We start from the raw sequence: 16614 nt of genomic DNA, 5'->3' as shown, positions 1-16614 counted from the left end.
GAAAATCTTCCTGCAAGAGAATAACTATCAAAGTGGTTTGTTTCGTGTTGGAACAGCAGGATGTCGGCTTCTGATTTTCCACCCCAGGAGTTGGAAGTAGCGCTCAGCAGTTGACCACAGCCAGGTTTTACTGTGAAGGGCCACTGCTCATTAAGTCCTGTGTAATTAGAAACTGGCAAAGGAAGGAAATGTTGTTAGAACACTCAGGGGAAGGTTTATCAAAGGATATGCATTTTGTGCATTTGAGTTTTGCTTTTCATCAGAAGCTTTGACAACTTCATTAAATCTAAATATCTGAGAAATGTTCACTGAACATGTAAAGGTCATGCAAGCCCAGAAAGAACAAACTTCAGTTCTTCCAGGTCTCTGCCATCAGGCTTTATCTAGTCTCTGCTTTTCCTTCCTTTCCTTTTTCAGCTTGCAAGAATCGTGGGTAGAGAGTGTTAAACCTCTCTATTGGGACTTCCCTGGCCGTCCTGTGGTTAGGACTCTGCTCTTCCACTGCAGGGTGCTTGGGTTCAATCCCTGGTCGAGGAATTAAGATCCCGTATGCTGCATGGCCAAAAAGCTTTTTAATTTTTTTAAATGTTTTTTTAAAAAAACCTCTCTATTTACACATATGTTTCTTTTGAGTGACCATTAGAATAGTCAGAACTAATGAAAATGGGAGTGTCTCATATCTGAGTTATGCCTACGATGATAACCACAGATCCAATTCTCTGGGACATTTTAAGGAAGTTATTTCTTCTCCAATCTTCCATACGAAAAAAGTGAGACTATTACAAGCACATATATCTTTATGCGGCTGTTAAAAAATCATATTTTACCTGTTCTAACAGAGCACACACAGGATGAATCATGTAGTAGTCGACTTTGGTTAATTTTGCCCACAATAATGTCAAAAGCTGTCTCCCTGACCTTGCAACCTTAGACTTGCATTCCAGATGTCTATTCTTGTGTTACTGTGCACACCTTCAAGTGAGCTGAGAGGTTTATAGATACTAGAGTCTGCCATGAAAAAAAAATGCCAGAAGGAGTTGACACCACCCACTGTAGGTTTTTTCTTGGCACAGAGACTGCGGTGTGGTGCATTGGCACAAGGCAACAGGAGTTGTCATGTCTTAAGTGGCAGCAATGCTAGGGGATACTTTTCTTCTTTGAGTTATATTATTATCTCCCTGAATGAAACATAACTCGGTTTTGAATCATAACTATGGGAAATGCCCACACCCATCTCACCCCAACGTATGTAAATTTCATTTCTCCCAAGACTCTCAGGGATGAGAGAAAGCAAACCATCGGTATTATGAAAGCAGCTTGGCTGAAATGTTTGCTTCCCTGTGCTCAGTCACTGGAGCAGTCCAAGTGACACATTTGACAAGGCAGAACACGAAATTTATCTCTTCAATATGGAGCATTTTTCAAGGGAGGCTGAGTTTTGGAGCAAACTAATGGTAAGTGGAACGAAGTGTTTAAATATCAAGGGCATCATGCTGGGCATTTTCCTTGTGGCTTTTCATAAAATTAAGATGAAAGGGGAATTTATAATCAAAGGACTGTAGCCTTGCTCATTATTTTAAAGCGAAACATGCCTTCTACATACCAAATGGTATTAGTGATAAATGACTTTGGGTGTAAATTTTTCTAATTTTATTGATGAACCATACCGCATAGCTTGTGGGCACGCAAGACATTACCTTATTGAAGCAACACGATTCGCTGATAGAAAGGGATTGTAATGTCGAACTAGGTTTTTAACACAGATGAAGCGTTTCTTGGAACTCTGGGTCGCATTGTTACTTTTGATTTTCTTTAAATGTATCTTATTTAGGGTTATATAAATACACCTGTCTGTGTGTGTATATATATATATAAAATGATCATAATGTATACTATGATCAGAAGAGCATGAAAAAGGCACATACTAATGTCTAAAGCTAATTTTTATGATTTTTGAACTGGGCATATTCAGACCTCTTATTTCTTTTTATGTCACTGAGAACTGTTGAGTTTACTTCAGATGAATTGGTCAAGTTCTGAAAGGCTGCCAGAACAACACAGATTCCCAGGCCTCGGGGACCCTGGCTGATCATCTCATTTTATAACTGAATAAACTGAAGTTCCCCTACTTGAAGAACCAAGAGTTGGGTTACAAGATCCTAGACCCCAACCCCAGTGCAGTGCTTTTTCAGTTAGTATAGCTCACTGTTCCATAGTATAACTTTTCATTGTGTTTTCTCCTTTCTAATGTGAATTTGAACTTCACTGGAAATAGAAGATTCTGTTGCAAACATGGGTGATTTTTAGATCGGAATAAAAAAGTCTCTTTTGGTGGCAGCAATGTGATCTACCTGTCTTTTCCCTGGCAGTATGACTTATCTTCTTTTATAACATAAAGTTGACTCCAAGAACAAATTAAAACATTGGTTTCTAGAATAATCACTTCTGTTCATTAAAGAATGCTCACCATGCCCGGTGTCTTAGGTTTAAATGCTGTATCTCGGCTGGCAGAAATCAGGGTAAAAAAATACTATACTGTTCCCAGACATAACTAAAAAGGCCCAATTTTCAGATCCATATGCAAGCTTTGGAGACATCCACCTTCGTTTATCCAAGTCATTCACTTAGCAAAATATTATCAATCAGTTGTATTCTGGAGACTGAACCATTTCTATGCTCTTGTAATATTTCGATTGTTTAAATGCCTTAGTTTTGATTAGGAGCTCATTTTGACAAACCAGAAAAATAAAAAGGGCTTTTTCCTGCATGCCCTCAGGGCAGGAAGGGATGTCTGTGCTCCAAGGGGCTGGGAACTGACAGAGCAGCTGGTTGGGTCCAGGATGCGAGGACAGCCCGAGGGGCCCAGGCAGAGGCTGGAACTCAGGAAATACACAAAGGGGTGAGGTGTAGGTATTGGTCCTCCCCGCTTAGACCCCCCCCCAGTTCCTTGCCCGAGGAGTTTCCAGGTAAGATACAGTCAGTCCCATGAGAGAAGATCAGAACTGTACAGTAAACACCTATCACAGATTCAGGCTCGCCTGTTGTTCTCTTCAACCTTGGTGACTCAAACTGCCGTCTTGAAAATTCTCTCCTCTTTTGGAAGCTCTTCAGCCTCTGGCTCCATCTCGGCTCCATCTCGGCAACTACATGTTGTCACCAGTTCCCCTGGCAAGTGGGTGGCCACTTACCGCCAGGCCATCAGGCCCCGACACCGCCTTAGGTTGCTGGCAGCAGCTCACCCGTCTCCCCTGAGCTCCTTCCGGGCTGTGCAATAGGTAAAATACCTGCCAACTCAGACAGCCAGGGACGGACCCAGCCCAGGGCAGGAGGGACTGAAATACATTGGGATCCTGTGGCTGCCCAGGGGCCTGTGTGCATCGACAGAAACAAAGTTTGGAGAGGCTGGTGTACTTTCACAGTGTCTTTCTGTCATAATTAATGCACCCCACCTCTCTTGTGGTCAGCAGGGTGTTACCTTAACTGCATAGATGGTGAGACCCAGAGATTTAATGATGGGTTAGGCGCCGTCTGCGTAGCGAGCAGTGTGGGAGTGAGAAGTATAAGCCTCTGCCGTCAGAAGCAGGTCCTTTCATCCGTAATGTGGGACATTTGCTCTCAGCCTTCTCTGCCTGGAGGACCAGAGGAGTTCCTCCATGGATAATTCCCTAGTTATTCTTTGTTCTTAGTGCATTTGAATTTCTGCGTGTCTTTGGTCTTTCAGACTGCTTGTGTCGCTTAGAAATTCACCTCCATGCTGGACAGGACCAGATAATCCCCTCCTCTAAGAGGATAAGAGCAGCCCCTGCAAGTTCAAAGTCGGGAGCTTGGCTCCAGGTGCAGTTTCAAATCCCCAAGGTTGTGTGCTGTTCAAGGACAGTGGATAGATCAGGTCCCTGCCCTGCACACAACTTAGCACAGTGGTCCTACACGCCAGCTTCAGCACGGACGGATTAATATGAGGATGCAGCCGCCAGTGGGTGCTATGTACGGGCACAGGTGTTTGGGGGAAGTGAACAGTGGTAACTGACTCTGTAGTCCTGTGTGATCATCATCACCCCCGAGACCCAAACCGTTTTTCTTTTTTTCCAACCTGAGATCCCCATTCACCCCCATTCCTTCTCTCCACATGAGCTCAACTGAACAAAGCATCAGGCAAGTGCTCACCGAGTCTGGCTTCTGTACTTACTCTCCTGTTTCTGCAGAAAACACAGAGGAAGAAGACACGCTCTTGACTCACGAAGGTCAAAATACAGTTGAGAGATGAGCTATATGTACACGAAACAATTAGAGAACAAAATAATATATAAAAGAGTATCCAAGTGCATGGTTCACACACTAAATGCAACAGGGACTCTGAAGTCAGGGAAGTTGGAGAAGGTTTCATGAAGGAAATGGATCAAGAAGGATGGATAGAATTTTGAAAGGAGAGGGATGGGCGTCCAGGTGAAGGGGATGGTGTTGAATAAATGCTGGGATGCGGAAACACCCCTGGTGCTGGGTCAGTACTGAGTGACTGAACAGGAAATGCATGTGAGGGTCGGGGAGAGAGAAACTTGAGCAGATCCTAGAGAGCCTTGAAGGCCAAGCAAAGGAGTTAAGACTTGGGAGCCATGGAAGGTATGGGAGCAGTAGAATGGCATGGTAAAAGCAGCGTTTAAGGAAAAGTAGTCTGTCCACATAGATTGGATTCTGAAGATTCTGGAGGCCGTCAGAAAGCTGTTGTTACAGGACCTAAACGTGAGATGACAGGGGTCCCAGGCCAGAGTGGTATAAGTTGAACAGGGAGAAAGAAGCATATTTCTAAGGAAAAATATGAAATGCTGGTTGATGAATGGGATCCTGTAGGGTGTAAACTACATCAAGTTAGAAATGATGGCTGTCATGTGTACTAGGTAACAGTCTGTCTCTGCTTAGGATAAAAGAGAAGTCTAATTCTCCTTAGATCTACTCCTAAGGCCAGCAAACCTTTCTGATACTTCCCTGTTCCTTGAGGTAGCCAAATCTTTTCTACAAAAATCTCAAGGCACCAGTGCCCATCCTAAGAGCTCAGAACAAAATTTCTCTGCTAGCAACACTCCTGCCATATGGAACACTTTGCACTCTCAAAACTCCTCCTCTCTCTGTTTTCATGACATTGTAGGTAGATTTTCCCATTTCTCCTTCTTAGCGATTGGTTGCTAAACATGAAACTTTATTCTTTCACACTCACTGTGTTAGTTTCTCTCTAGTTAGTCTGCTTCTCACATCTCCCCCTCTCTGGCTTTATTCGTATCAATTTGCCCACTGAAATCTGGTGACCTGGCAGCATCCTTTGCTTTAGATGATCGACTCTGCCAGGCATACACATAGTTGTATTACTTAAACTCTCTTCTGTCCACAAGAGAAAGAGGTACACAATTCACCTGAGAGCTTGAAAGGGGAGGCAAGTTATCACAAGTACACAAGGGAAGAAAATCAAGAGGTTGCGCGTTTAGACTGAAAAGTCCTAGATAGGTTTTAAAGGTAATTGTGAATCATAGAAGGTGGAGAACTTTAAGGGGCCATACACGTGTTCTATTTCACCTTTGGAGTTTTTTTTTTTTAATATTTATTTATTTATTTATTTGGCTTTGCCGGGTCTTAATTGCAGCAAACAGGATCCAGTACCCTGACCAGGGATCGAACCCGGGCCCCTTGCATTGGGAGCGCAAGGTCTTAACCAGTGGACCACCAGGGAAGTCCCTGCAGAGTACTTTTAATAGTTTTTTCTTTTAATCTTTTTTTTTTTTTTTTTTTTTTTTGCGATACGCGCGCAGGCCTCTCTCACTGCTGTGGCCTCTCCCGTTGCGGAGCACAGCCTCCAGACGCGCAGGCTCAGCGGCCATGGCTCACGGGCCCAGCCGCTCCGTGGCATGTGGGATCTTCCCGGACCAGGGCACGAACCCGTGTCCCCTGCATCGGTAGGCGGACTGTCAACCACTGCGCCACCAGGGAAGCCCTTAACTTTATTTTTCTTTGACTTTTTACTTTATACTGGAGTATAGCCGATTAACAATGTGATAGTTTCAGGTGCACAGCAAAGGGACTCAGACATACAGATACATGTATCCATTCTCCCCCACAGTCCCCTCCCATCCAAGCTGCCACATAACATTGAGCAGAGTTCCCTGTGCACAATTTAACTTTAAAAAAAAGTATACTTGAAAATATGGCAGTGTTGATGTAACACTGTAAGCATTTGTATTGAAAATATCCCAAATTTTAAAATGAAACCTACTGATAAAAAAAAAAAAAAAATCTGTGTGTTTTTTCTCCTCCACTTTCCTCTCCTAAGCTCATTTCATTCCCTTAGACCTCTGGCCTGCACTGTTAGAGTGTCCATCTCCAGTGTGTTAACATGACTTTGGCACTTGGCTAGAGGCTCCTGCAGACGCTGCCTCCTGCGGACTCAGTGGTGATGGGATCTCCGTGGGCTCACAGGGCGGGCCGGAGGGGGCCGCAATCAGCCTGCTTATCATTATTGATGTGGCTTCCGCGACCTCTGCTGCATTTCTGTCCAGTGTGATTCTGGATGCAATTCAGAAAACACCTGCTGAAATCCTTGCGAGAAATCCATGCGCGTGCCAAGGCCAGGTGATTGGTGTCACTCGTGAACGACGTGAAGGTCAGCCTCTTGGCCCTCCTTTAGCTCTTATTTTAATGAAAGTCAGAATTCTTTATTGAGCGGATTTTAATACAGACCCAGCACAGGCTGGCATTTCTACTTTTTCTACTATATAAAATAGTCTTTTAACTAAAACGGAAGAAGGGTGGAGATTTTGCAGGGCGTTTAAAATTGGAGGAGGGTTAGGAAAGAGATTCTCTGTGTTCTTTGAAATATCAGAAAGCTTAAAATTTATGTTTGATCTCTCCCTTCACCACTTCAAAGGAATCGTACCTCTGTGATTGCTTCCTTCCTTTTGGGGGGGATCTATCGTCTTCCTCCCCAAACCTGTGCAGCTTTTAGCTGATGTAACAAGATCACTTCCTTATATCAATGAGGGTGTTTCAACCCTACCATTTATGCTACTGTTTTCAGTACACGTTTTTTTTGTTTTGGGGTTTTTTTTAAATACAGGTTTTACTTTTCCGTTCACTATGTAAATATATGAGTTGTAAATAAGAGACAGAAACTCTAGAGGAATTTGACACAGAGTGTCCACAGTAGAAACTTACCATACACTAAAAGTTCATTTGGTCTTAGACCAAATGAAAAACTTGTATAATTAATATAACACATTGATTAATGATGACAATAATAACTAACATGCATTACATATTTAGTAAGTGCTAGGAACTGTGCTAAGTATTTCAAGGGTATTATCTAATTTAATCTTCATAATGCCCCTTTATTCTTCTAAAATGAATGAGATAATAGTCTATGTGGGTCAAGGTTTAGTTTTAGGCATGCAATTTAGGAAGAATACAGGCGAACTGAGGCACATGGCAAAGTGAAAATGAGAGCAACCGGAGAGAGCAGAGGTTCTCAAACTTGAGCTTGGGGACTTCCCTGGTGGTGCAGTCATTAAGAATCCACCTGCCAATGCAGGGGACATGGGTTCAATCCCCGGTCCAGGAAGATCCCACATGCCATGGAGCAACTAAGCCTGTGCGTCACAACTACTGAGCCTGAGTGCCACAACTACTGAAGCCCGCGTGCCTAGAGCCTGTGCTCCACAATAAAAGAAGCCGCCGCAACAAGATGCCTGTACACCACAATGAGAATATTTGCAAACAAAGCAACTGACAAAGGATTAATCTCCAAAATATACAAGCAGCTCATGCAGCTCAATATCAAAAAAACAAACAACCCAATCCAAAAATGGGCAGAAGACCTAAACAGACATTTCTCCAAAGAAGATATACAGATTGCCAACAAACACATGAAAGGATGCTCAACATCACTAATCATTAGAGAAATGCAAATCACAACTACGATGAGGTATCACCTCGCACCAGTCAGAATGACCATCATCTAAAAATCTACAAACAGTAAATACTGGAGAGGTGTAGAGAAGAGGGAACCCTCTTGCACTGCTGGTGGGAATGTAAACTGATACAGCCACTATGGAGAACAATATGGAGGTTCCTTAAAAAAGTAAAACTAGAGCTACCATACAACCCAGCAATCCCACTACTGGGCATATACCCTGAGAAAACCGTAATTCAGAAAGAGTCATGTACCACAATGTTCATTGCATCACTATTTACAATAGCCAGGGCATGGAAGCAACCTAAGTGTCCATCGACAGAGATAAATGGATAAAGAAGATGTGGCACATATATACAATGGAATATTACTCAGCCATAAAAAGAAATGAAATTGAGTTATTTGTAGTGAGGTGGATGGACCTAGAGTCTGTCATACAGAGTGAAGTAAGTCAGAAAGAGAAAAATAAATACCATATGCTAACACATATATATGGAATCTAAAAAAAAAAAAAAAAAGTGGTTCTGACGACCCTAGGGGCAGGAAAGGAATAAAGATACAGACGTAGTGAATGGACTTGAGGACGTGGGGAGGGGGAAGGGTAAGCTGGGATGAAGTGAGAGAGTGGCATGGACATATATCCACTACCAAATGTAAAATAGATAGCTAGTGGCAAGCAACTGCATCACACAGGGGTATCAGCTCGGTGTTTTGTGTCCACCTAGAGGGGTGGGATAGGGAGGGTGGGAGGGAGACGCAAAAGGGAGAGGATATGGGGATTTATGTATACATGTAGCTGATTCACTTTGTTGTACAGCAGAAACTAACAAAACATTGTAAAGCAATTATACTCCAATAAAGATGTTAAAAAAGAGTGGCCCCCACTCGCTGCAACTAGAGAAAGCCCACGCACAGCAACAAAGACCCAACGCAGCCAAAAATAAATAAATAAATAAATTTATAAAAACAAAAAAACCCCAAAACAACTTGAGCCTGCAGCAGAATCTCCTGGAAGGCTGGCTTAAACACAGATTGCTGGGTCCACCGCTGTTCACCTCCACCCAGCAGCCTATTAAAGGGCTGGACTGTAAGTGATACCCTTGGGACAGTGGATGTGACATTGGCCAAAAGGTATGGATTGAGACCAGCACATCTGAGAGTGAGGGAGAACAGATAGAGTGGGCTGCCCGTGGAGGAACCTGGGAGGTGCCCACGCAGAGCAGGGTGATGGGTTTCTGAGCAAGAATTACAACCTGGTGGCCCCGAGGCTGAACGCATCTGCAGATGGGTCTGCTGCGAGTATGCAGGGCCGCTAGGTGTTTTAATTTGAATGCATCCATCCTCCAGTTCCCCGTAGCCCCTACTCTCTCTTAGCCTTGATGATTCATCCATTTATGCTCACCGGCCTGGCCACAGATGGCCCTGGAGCTGAAGGCCCCTGAGGTACAGGCTGAGCGAGCAGCAGGTGAATGCTGGATTCGATTTTTTCATTTTATTTTATTTTATATTAGAGTGGAGTTGATTTACAATGCTGTGTTAGTTTCAGGTGTACAGCAAAGTGATTCAGTTATACATGTACATATGTCTATTCTTTTTCAGATTCTTTTCCCATATAGGTTATTACAGAATACTGAGTAAAGTTCCCAGTGCTATTCAGTAGGTCCTTGTTGATTACCTATTTTTATATATAGTAGTGTGGATATGTTAATCCTAGACTCCTAGGGATTTGATTTTTTTTCCGTAATCTGCCATCTGGACTCTATAGAATGAGAGAAGGGTCACTTGGTAAACTGATCCCAGTTTGTTCACTTATAGGAATTGCACACTGGGGGAAAGCACCCACTACAAACTGTGCTACCATGGAAGTAGTATCGTCCATCATTGTGCTGTTTCCTAGGATGGCTGTCTCCATCGAGCACAGCTCTCTAGGTCCCCCCAGTCTCCTCCAGGTCTTCTCCCTCCGAGGCTTCCTTTGGTTCCACCTGACTAGGGCTGACCCTTGGTAGACACAGGACCTGAATAGCAAAGCCATGCCCCTTCTGTCCCTCCCTGCAAACAGCACCCCAGGACTGCCCTCCCTGAGTCCAGTGGGCTTGTCTGCCCTGCAGGGACACACATGGGCCTAAAAAGCCAGACACTGGAAAGCCTTGGAAGACAATGACCCAGCCTTGGCAGGAAGAGACATAAGCAAGAGAAGTTTGGGGTTGATTACAAAACAGCTTGTGCCAAAAGTGGTAGATTCTCAGGAGAAAAACCTTATCTAGGAAGTTCCAGGGCAAGGAAGAATAAAGAAAAATGAAATGGCAGAGAGAAGTAACAAGACCAAATTAAGAAATGTAAGATCTAGATAGATCGTTAGGAGGCATGTATGGTCCGCGGTGGATGCTTTGTCCTTGAGACATCTAAAATAAAGTCAAGAGAGGCCTTCACTGACCACTCTAAGTAGCTTAAGTCTTTTCCACCTTTGCCTCCTGGGTTTGGTTGCGAGGTATTTCGCTGGCTCAGTTATGAGCATTCTGGGGTCGGGCTGCCTTCTAGGTGGGGAGCTAGGAACAGGGCGCCCTCTCTTCCTCGGACCAGCTTTCCATTCTTTCTCTTTTCGTTCTCTCTTTCTTTCTGACTTTCTTTCTTCCCGTCCTTCCTTTCCCTTCCTTCCTTCCCTCCTTCCCTCTCTTCCTCCCTTCCCCCCTTTCTTCCTGTCTTCCTGCAAATAAGGCGAAAAAAAAAAACTTGAGGAGACCACTGGTGCAGGTTCCAGTAATAACCGTGGCAGGTAATTTTTGCACATCCGGAGTGAGTCATTTTCTTATAAATGAGATCAGGGGCTGTAGTGCTCCCAGAAGAAAAAAACACTTATATTGACGTGTTTATGTATTGGAATGATAATATTTGTCCATGTGAAAAGATGTGTGATTCCTTTCTGCCACACCATATGGCTTATTACTCTTCATAATCCAAATAGTAGCAGCTGCTGCAGAATGCGAGAATGAGTTTTCCTGAAGTAAAAATGGGCTGTCTCGGACGCCACGTGTACTTTCCACAGTATCACCAGCAATTCATCAGAAACCTACATATGGGTCCCTTCCATTAATCCATTCCTTTCTTTATTCATATCTCAGAAGTTCATTTTTCTATCCACTTCCATTCTGTCCCTCTCACCCAACCTACCCCCATTCAGCCTGGGCCCCCACGGGGCCACTCCACCTCGGGAACATGGACGCGTATTGTTTAGAACTGTTGGCAACTGAAGGTTTCAGTTTGGGTCTTGCTGACCATTGACAACTGCCAGAGAAAATTGCAGTGAATTTTCGCCCTGGTTCCCCATGTGGCTTCCTACACTGCTGAACTGCATTATATATTTGTAGTTAATCAGACACAGGAAGACACTGAAGCAGTTAATGACTCCCCCTCAGACCGACTTGGCCCAACTCTGAGGTAATGGAAAGTGTAGGGCAGCACTTTCTACAGACCACTGGAATGTGGTTTGCAGAAACCCTTGAGGCTTAAGAAGGAAGCCATTTGTGGCCTAGGTGCTGGATGCCACTGTAGAAACCAACACGCTCACCAGCACAAAATAACCCAGTTTCACAGAGGAGAGGTATCTGTGGCACTTATCATTACACGGTCATTCTGAGTCCCCCTGAAAGCTGGAGGTTTTAGAAAATCAAAACACTCTTTTTGCTGATTCTACACATTAGAGTGGTAAATATCTAGACCATTTAACCAAAAGAAAAAAAAAAAGTCCTGACCAAATATCCCAAAACTTGAGCCTAAAATGAAAGTATATAGATAATTGCTTTAATTTTCCACTTCAGTTGGTTAAGTTATAATAATACCTTGCACTTGCGTGATGTATCATAGTTTTCAGGGTGTTTTCATGTATATTAATAGTAATTGAGACTTTTTTCCAAGAAGACTGTCAGGTGACCTGAATCGATGGACATGCGTGAGATTGGTATATTATCTCTGTCAGCTACGTTTTCTGTTCCTCCCACAGCGGGTATCACTAATTTCCAACTTGTATCGGCCATCTTCCCGCAGCCATTTGTCTTTTTCAGGTGTGTATTGGTCAGTTCTCTAAGTACCTGTTCCTTTTTTTTTACAAGTTATAATAGGGTGATTTATCAATGTCATTCTTCTCACTTGGCAACGAGAGAGAAACTACAAGATATTATAGAATCGGTCTGCATACCAGGCCTTTAGCCACAGTTCTCCAAGTTGAAATGGCATTTATACCCCTTCATCACAGACCTTGTCAAGAGGTCCTGGAGTCAGCCTTCACTTAGGCAGTCTTTGCCTTCAGGGTGCGTTAGGTAATTGTTTCATAAACTTCTTTGCCAAAACGAATATCTGACAACATTCCCAAGTCACATTTTGTGTTTAGGGGTTGCTGCCTGTGTGTGTATGTGTATATCTGCTTCTCATTTGTGTTTCTTATAATCGTAAGAAGTCTGACTCAGGCCAAGTACGTGATTGTCCCTAAACGCCATGATGTGATTTCAGGACTAAATAGTCCGAATAGGTCTTCCTAATTGATGATGACTGAAATCCCATGATCTGACTATCCTGCCTTTCCTCTGTCCCCAGCGAAACTTCCCCCGAAGGCTCAGCTCTCTCCACTCCCAGAACCCATCCTGACCTGCAGGTAGTGATCACTTGAACTGGGGTTAGTCCTACTGTCCTAAGCCTGGTGTCTGGTGGGCCTGGGCTGAGCCCTGGGCACCCTGTCTGCTGACTGCACCTTAGCTCACACCGTGCTTAGCTGGCGGGCATGCATGGGATGCTGCTGTTGCTTTCTGATTTGTACTTACGCTTTCCTGCTGAAATCCGAGTCCCCCACCCCTGCCCACTGATTATGCTGCTGAGCAAACGCTACCCTTCTTTGTCCCCGTTGCCTCAAGGTTCCTCCCATGTGTACCTAAAAACGGGGTGGTGGTATGATTTTCATGGGCCCCAGGCACTTTTGGCTTTGTGGGCCACTTCCTCCATTAAAAAATGTTGAAAGGGTTTCCCTGGTGGCTCAGTGGTTGAGAGTCTGCCTGCCGATGCAGGGGACGCGGGTTCGTGCCCCGGTCCGGGAAGATCCCACATGCCGCGGAGCAGCTGGGCCCGTGAGCCATGGCCGCTGAGCCTGTGCATCCGGAGCCTGTGCTCTGCAGCGGGAGAGGCCGCAACAGTGAGAGGCCCGCGTACCGCAAAAAAAAAAAAAAAAAAAATGTTGAAAGTTATGTTTTACAGTTGTCTTGGTATAAAGACAAATATGTTCATACTATATATATATATTATTTATTAAGACATTTCTTTGACTTGAAAGTGTATTTTTTCTCCAGAATTTAATTTTCTTGAAAGAAATTAACACGTTGGCATGGATCTCTAAAAGCATTGTGGGTTCTGGGCATTGTGCCTGGTGCCCCTGATGGTTAAGGTGGCCCTACTGAGAAACAGACCAGACCCTTTACCTTGGATCAGTGTTTCAAAGTTCCGTCCTTTGCAAACCACATTTAGGAATTTTACCATATTGCTCTTTTCTCCCATACTAGTTTTCATGTAATATTTTTCCTTAAATTTACCCCCTTTGAAATTTTAATAACTGTATTTTGAAAAGAAAGTTTATGTCAGTAGTATAACTTGCTGTTAGGAACTGTATGTTTATCCTCCCCCACCAGAAATTCAGCTGTTGAAAAACCCTAATCCTCAGTGTGAGGGTTTTGGAGGTGGGGTCTTTGGGAGGTAATTAGGTCATGAGGATAGAGTCCTCGAGGTGGGATTAGTGCCCTTATGAGAAAAGACAGGAGAGAGCTTGCTTCTCTTTCTGCTCTCCACCAAGTAAGGACACAGTGAAAAGGTAGCTGACTGCAGACCAGGAAGTGGGCCCTCACCAAGAACTGCCTCTGCCAGCACCCTGATCTTGGACGTACCAGCCTCTAGAACAATGAAAAATAGATGTTTGTTCCTTAAGCCACCTGTCTATGGTAATTTGGTGTAGCGGCCTAAGCAGACTAAGACACTTGGCAAAAATAGAAAATAATCATTAATAATTATTAACACAAATGTTATGTAATTTTTTAAATTTATGTTCATGTTCTATCTAACCCCAGTGTTTTGAGTTCCTCAGCATCTCTTATCCTCTACTAGTCCTTGTAGAGTTAATGATCAGATCAACCTTAGCTCTAAGGTGCCTACGCTGTTCACGGTTTTCCTTTATTCACTGTCTGCCCACCAACACCCAGCCACTGCCCACGTTCTTGTTCCAAAACAAAGGGACCAGACAGACCTCCCCAACTCAGTTTAAGCATTGACAGAGCATCCCTGCCCATTAGACTGGATTTTCCTGGGAAACATCATTGGGTGTCACAATCCTGACTTACCATTTCCCACTAGAACAGACTGTCTAATAGAACTTTCCATGATGGTGGAAATGTCCTATGTCTGCACTCACCAATTCAGTACCCACTAGACAGATGTAGCTACTGAGCATCTGAAACATGGCTAGTGAGACTGAGGAAGAAAATTGTTACTTTTAATTTTAACCAATTTAAATTTAAACTCTTTAGCTACATGTGGCTAGTGGCTACCATATTGCACGGGACAGCAACGGAGTGTTTGATTTTGGCTATGACCATCCTTCTTGGATTCTCCGTCTCCATCTCAGAACTGATCAGTTCTAAAGCTCTTTCCCTTTCCATGAGGCCTGTCATGTCACACGGCCAAGTTTATTAGTGAAATGGATGACACTTATGCTGCTATGCTGCTATTAGATGTTCACACCATAGTGTGAAAGAAGGCTCTGGGAGGAGGTATGGCAGAAGGAAGCAGGAACAGAACAGAGAACTCTGTGTGCTGCTGGGAGCTTTATGGGTGTGTGGTGAGCGGGGACAAATGGAGAGAACGAGGTATCAAATGTTAATTCCCCCTGCTTTTCAGTTTTGCCAAGCTAACAATACCCTAGATCTAAACTGTATTAATATCATTTTATTTCCTCCTCTTTGTCCTTTTAGAGCAATTGTCAGTTGGAGTCAAAGGTTCAGGTTCAGAATAAACAGTCTGCTTAACAGTTTGTCATTGGGACTTCCCTGGCAGTCCAGTAGTCAGGAATCCTCACTTCCACTGCAGGGGGCCTGGGTTCGATCCCTGGTTGGGGAACTAAAATCCTGCAAGCCTCGCAGCGCAGGCAAAAAACAAACAAAAACAGTTTGTCACTAACCTGCTAAACCTAGAAACTCCAGCTTGAGCTGGCTTCAAGCCCCAGGCTTTAGTGGTCACTTCGTTGGACCAACTGCACTTATTTAGCGGATATAATTCTATTTCCATTGTGGAGAAGGTGCACATAATAGCAGCTTTTGCCCCAAAGCAAAAATCCTTTGGGAAATCTGCCTGCACTAATGCATATATCGATGTACATGCATATTTCCCATTAATACTAATAGAACCTAATGAGACTGTATAAATCATCTGAATTTTGACGCAGTGTGAATCTGATGTTGGATGCTTCGAGATGAACTCAGAAAGTCCATTTGTCTGGGAGCTGTTTCTTAATACGCCTTCATCTTGTAGCCGAATTCCTCTCCTGTGACTGAAATATTAATCAAAGGCTGTTTCTGCATCTCACATCATGTACACCTGCCTCTCATCATCAGAAGAGATGAAGTAGACTCATCTGTGTGACCGTGTGCCTCTATCTAGGCATAGTTTAAGGTTCTATTGACAGAAATAAAAAGGGAATGGCCAGAAAAGAGAAATTAAGAGAGATTTTCCTTTTTGTGGGGAGCAGTGTGCAGGGCCAGGCTAAATTAAGCGTACACATGGTCTGGAATCCTGGAAGGAGCGCCAGATCACATTGGCTGAGTGTGAGGAATTTATACATCTTCATTCCCCCACATGGTCCTCACCCGTTGTCAGCTATATCTAGCATCTTACCTCCAAACCTCCAGAGCAACATGTTTTACCTACACTGTCAATGTCTTCTGGGGGAGAAATGCATTGTATTACCTATCAGAGCGGCGGAAGTGCTTTCCAACCGGTGTGTCTCCCTCGTTCTTCAAAAATGGGCCCTTCCAGTCTCCTCTAACTTCAGCTCCCTTTTCTCTCTGATCTTTCTCCTCTATTACCTGGATTCTAGTCACAGTGCTTTCTCATGGAGACTGCCTTTTGTTTTACTCTATTATAGGCAAAAAAAAAAAAAAAAAGTATACGGTAGTCCCTTCTTATTCATGGGAAGTACGTTCTAAGACCCCTAGTTGATGCCTTGAAATCACGGATAGTACCAAACCCTATACAGTTGACCCTCTGTAGCCTCAGATTCCACATCCGTGGATTTCACCAACCACAAGTTTAAAATATTTTGAAAAAAAATTCCAGGACGTTTCAAAAGGCAAGACTTGAATTTGCATCCCACCAGAGGGTTTTACAAAATATTTAGGTTGTATTCATAACTATTTACATAGCGTTTACATTGTATTAGGTATTATAAGTAATCTAGAGATGATTTAAAGTATAGGGAGAATGTGCATAGGTTATATGCACATGCTACAGCATTTTGTATAAGAGATGAACATCCACGGAATTTGGTATCCACCAGGGTCCTGGAAGCAGTCCCTCACAGATATCAAGGCACAACCTTATATACCATGTATTTTCCCTATACATACATTCCTATGATGAAGTTT

The 16614-nt window shown here is 43.6% G+C and overlaps 1 protein-coding gene across 2 annotated transcripts in view; it reads left to right on the top strand.

Annotated features, from left to right (window-relative positions):
• The first annotated feature begins 1298 nt into the window (after nucleotides 1-1298).
• The window catches only part of SASH1 (SAM and SH3 domain containing 1), a 323565-nt gene continuing 308249 nt past the window's right edge, over nucleotides 1299-16614 (top strand). The window contains exon 1 of one of the 2 annotated variants that reach the window (XM_033405251.2): nucleotides 1299-1454. In XM_033405251.2, coding sequence (XP_033261142.1) covers nucleotides 1410-1454 — 45 coding nt within the window. In that variant the 5' untranslated portion in view covers nucleotides 1299-1409. The remainder of the gene's footprint in view (nucleotides 1455-16614) is intronic. The other variant, XM_033405266.2, reaches the window with a different exon arrangement.

Source organism: Orcinus orca, chromosome 12, assembly GCF_937001465.1.
Source record: "Orcinus orca chromosome 12, mOrcOrc1.1, whole genome shotgun sequence".
Classification (NCBI taxonomy): domain Eukaryota; kingdom Metazoa; phylum Chordata; class Mammalia; order Artiodactyla; family Delphinidae; genus Orcinus; species Orcinus orca.
The sequence above is the reverse complement of the archived record's forward strand: the minus strand, read 5'-3'. Positions and strand labels throughout refer to the sequence as shown.